This window comes from Mandrillus leucophaeus, unplaced genomic scaffold (genome assembly GCF_000951045.1).
Source record: "Mandrillus leucophaeus isolate KB7577 unplaced genomic scaffold, Mleu.le_1.0 Scaffold550, whole genome shotgun sequence".
In the NCBI taxonomy this organism is placed as follows: Eukaryota; Metazoa; Chordata; class Mammalia; order Primates; family Cercopithecidae; genus Mandrillus; species Mandrillus leucophaeus.
In genome coordinates, this window is record NW_012105920.1 from 948,108 (window position 1) to 950,369 (window position 2,262).

General features: G+C 42.5%; 1 protein-coding gene across 1 annotated transcript in view; it reads right to left on the reverse strand.

The window, feature by feature from the left end:
• ACBD3 (acyl-CoA binding domain containing 3) overlaps nt 1-2,260 on the reverse strand; it is a gene marked incomplete at its 5' end in the record, with an annotated part of 52,845 nt that extends 50,585 nt beyond the window's left edge. Inside the window, one exon of the mRNA XM_011997981.1 lies at nt 2,197-2,260. Coding sequence (XP_011853371.1) covers nt 2,197-2,260 — 64 coding nt within the window. The remainder of the gene's footprint in view (nt 1-2,196) is intronic.
• Nucleotides 2,261-2,262: the final 2 nt, after the last annotated feature.

Genomic DNA, 2,262 nt, shown 5'->3' on the forward strand with positions numbered 1-2,262 from the left:
AAAAAAAAAATAAAGGCAGCATTGCTTGGCTCACTCCACATTCCATAATTCTTCTGACTGCTTTTACATCCTTCCCTTTCTTTTTTCAGTTAGTGTCTCATATACTAAGTCTCCAATGATCCATGCAGAAAGGTAGCTTTTAATTGCTACGCAGCTATTTCTCCTTTTTAGTACCTGGATATTGCTTTGAGAACTTAATTTAGGAAGTGAGTGAACCACACCTATCAATGTAGCTTTATTCTCTAAGGTGACTAACACCTAGGCCCCAAGTTTTAAGTTTCCCCAGGATTCCTACCACTCAAGACACATGCTAAATAATCTGTTAGGTTTAGACCACTGAATCTTAAATCTGAGACATCATATTTCATCGAATCCAGCTCCCTTTATACATATGAAACTGAGTCTGGAAAAGTTAATTGTCTAGTTTACAAGGTAACTAGAATCCAGAGCTTCCTGACTCTCCAAACAATGCTAAATGTACTACACGTTATAGTGTTTTAATCTTTTTTTTTTTGAGACAGAATTTCACTTTGTCGCCCAGGATGGAGTGCAGTGGTATGATCTCGGCTCACTGCAACCTCTGCCCCCCAGATTCAAGCGATTCTTTTTTGTTTTTAGACGGAATTTTGCTCTTGTCACCCAGGTTGGAGTACAATGGTGCCATCTTCGCTCACTGCAACCTCTGCCTCCCGGCTTCAAGTGATTCTCCTGCCTCAGCCTCCCTCAGTCCTGCAACAGAGCAGGACTCCAGCTCAAAAACAGAAACAAAAAGTTCATTTTTAGTCTTATTCTCTGCTACAATATACTTTACTGAAAAATAAGTTCCAAGAATAAAAATTTAAAGTGGAATGTAGCTATATGAGTTGTACAGAAACCATCTGATTTTTATAAAGTGGTAATATATCATCACTACAGCAAACTCTAAATTCAAGCCAGTGATCTAAAAGTCAAATGATCCAAAACCCACTAGCCATTACCAATTCCCCAAGCTAGTTAGTACACAGAGGGCTACTCATTGTGCAATGACCACGAATATGTCATTGAATGTGAAATGATCAAATGTTCTGGAGAATTTATAAAACTTTCACTAGTTTGCACGATTAAAGTTATTTTGAGAGAAAACAACTTCCATGTGTATTATTACATTGAACTACTCAATTTCGGCTAGTAAAGTATGTACTACAAAAGGTACCACCTCAGGGGAAAGTGTCATAAATATGCTGTTCTGGAACGTACGTGGAACCTAGCAACCACTTTTAAAGTTTCATTTGCTGATGTCCCTCCCTGTCCGTTCGCCCTAAAAGACTAAGTATCTTTAAGAATCAAACTAACGGGCTTTTCATTAGGTTTTCCCACTGACAAAAATCATGTGATTGGTCTCTCCACTATTTGACTAAGTGAATCACCCAATTAAAACAAAACAAAACAAAACAAAACAAAACAAACCCGCACACTACAATCTTGTTCTAAGACAAGAGACATTTAACAATTAATCATGCGAAAAGCACAGAAGGTACTGTTAGGCCTTACTCTGAGAATTCACTCTTGCACATTGCTTACAATGTAAAATTTTAACCACCTAGAAGTTACTAGAACATAGTGGACATCCCTCCTCAAGAGTTTGACAAGCCGGAGGGGATGATGAGCTTAACATTTTACTTCCTCTCTGCCACATCAATCTGCCTGGGGATCAAGTCCTATTCGAGTTTATGGTTCCCAAGAATGGCTGGAAAGGCTATATACGGAACCTCTTGACAGATTTCTTCCACTAAGGGTAAAAATCGGCGGGTCCTGATGTGACAAGCCACGGGAAACAGGAAAAGAAAAGAGTCAGTAAAAAAAAAAAATAATACAAGGCAATCCCAGAATGGGATCCTTTGGAAGAAAGTGGGCCCATTCTTCCACCCTGGCTCCTGGAAATCCCAGAAGCTAAATCAGGTAAAATGCCCCAGTAACCTCTGGGAGGCGGGACATGACTGCTAAACCAAGGTTGCAGTCTCGTCAGGGGTGTGACCTAGTGGCCAAGCAGGTAGTGGCAAACTTGGGGTACCCCCAAGGAGGGAACCCCGCTTGAGTCACCACGGCCCAGTATGAGTGGGTGAGGGTAAGTCTGGTCCAGTCACCCTGGAGACCACAGCCCGTGCCGGGCTCCCGGGACCGGGCAGAAGCGGCAGGGGTGGGGCTTGCCCGGCTCACCTTTGAAGAAGCGCAGTGCCAGGCCGTACAACTCCTCCAGGCCGAAGCCCCAGCGCTGCTCCAGCC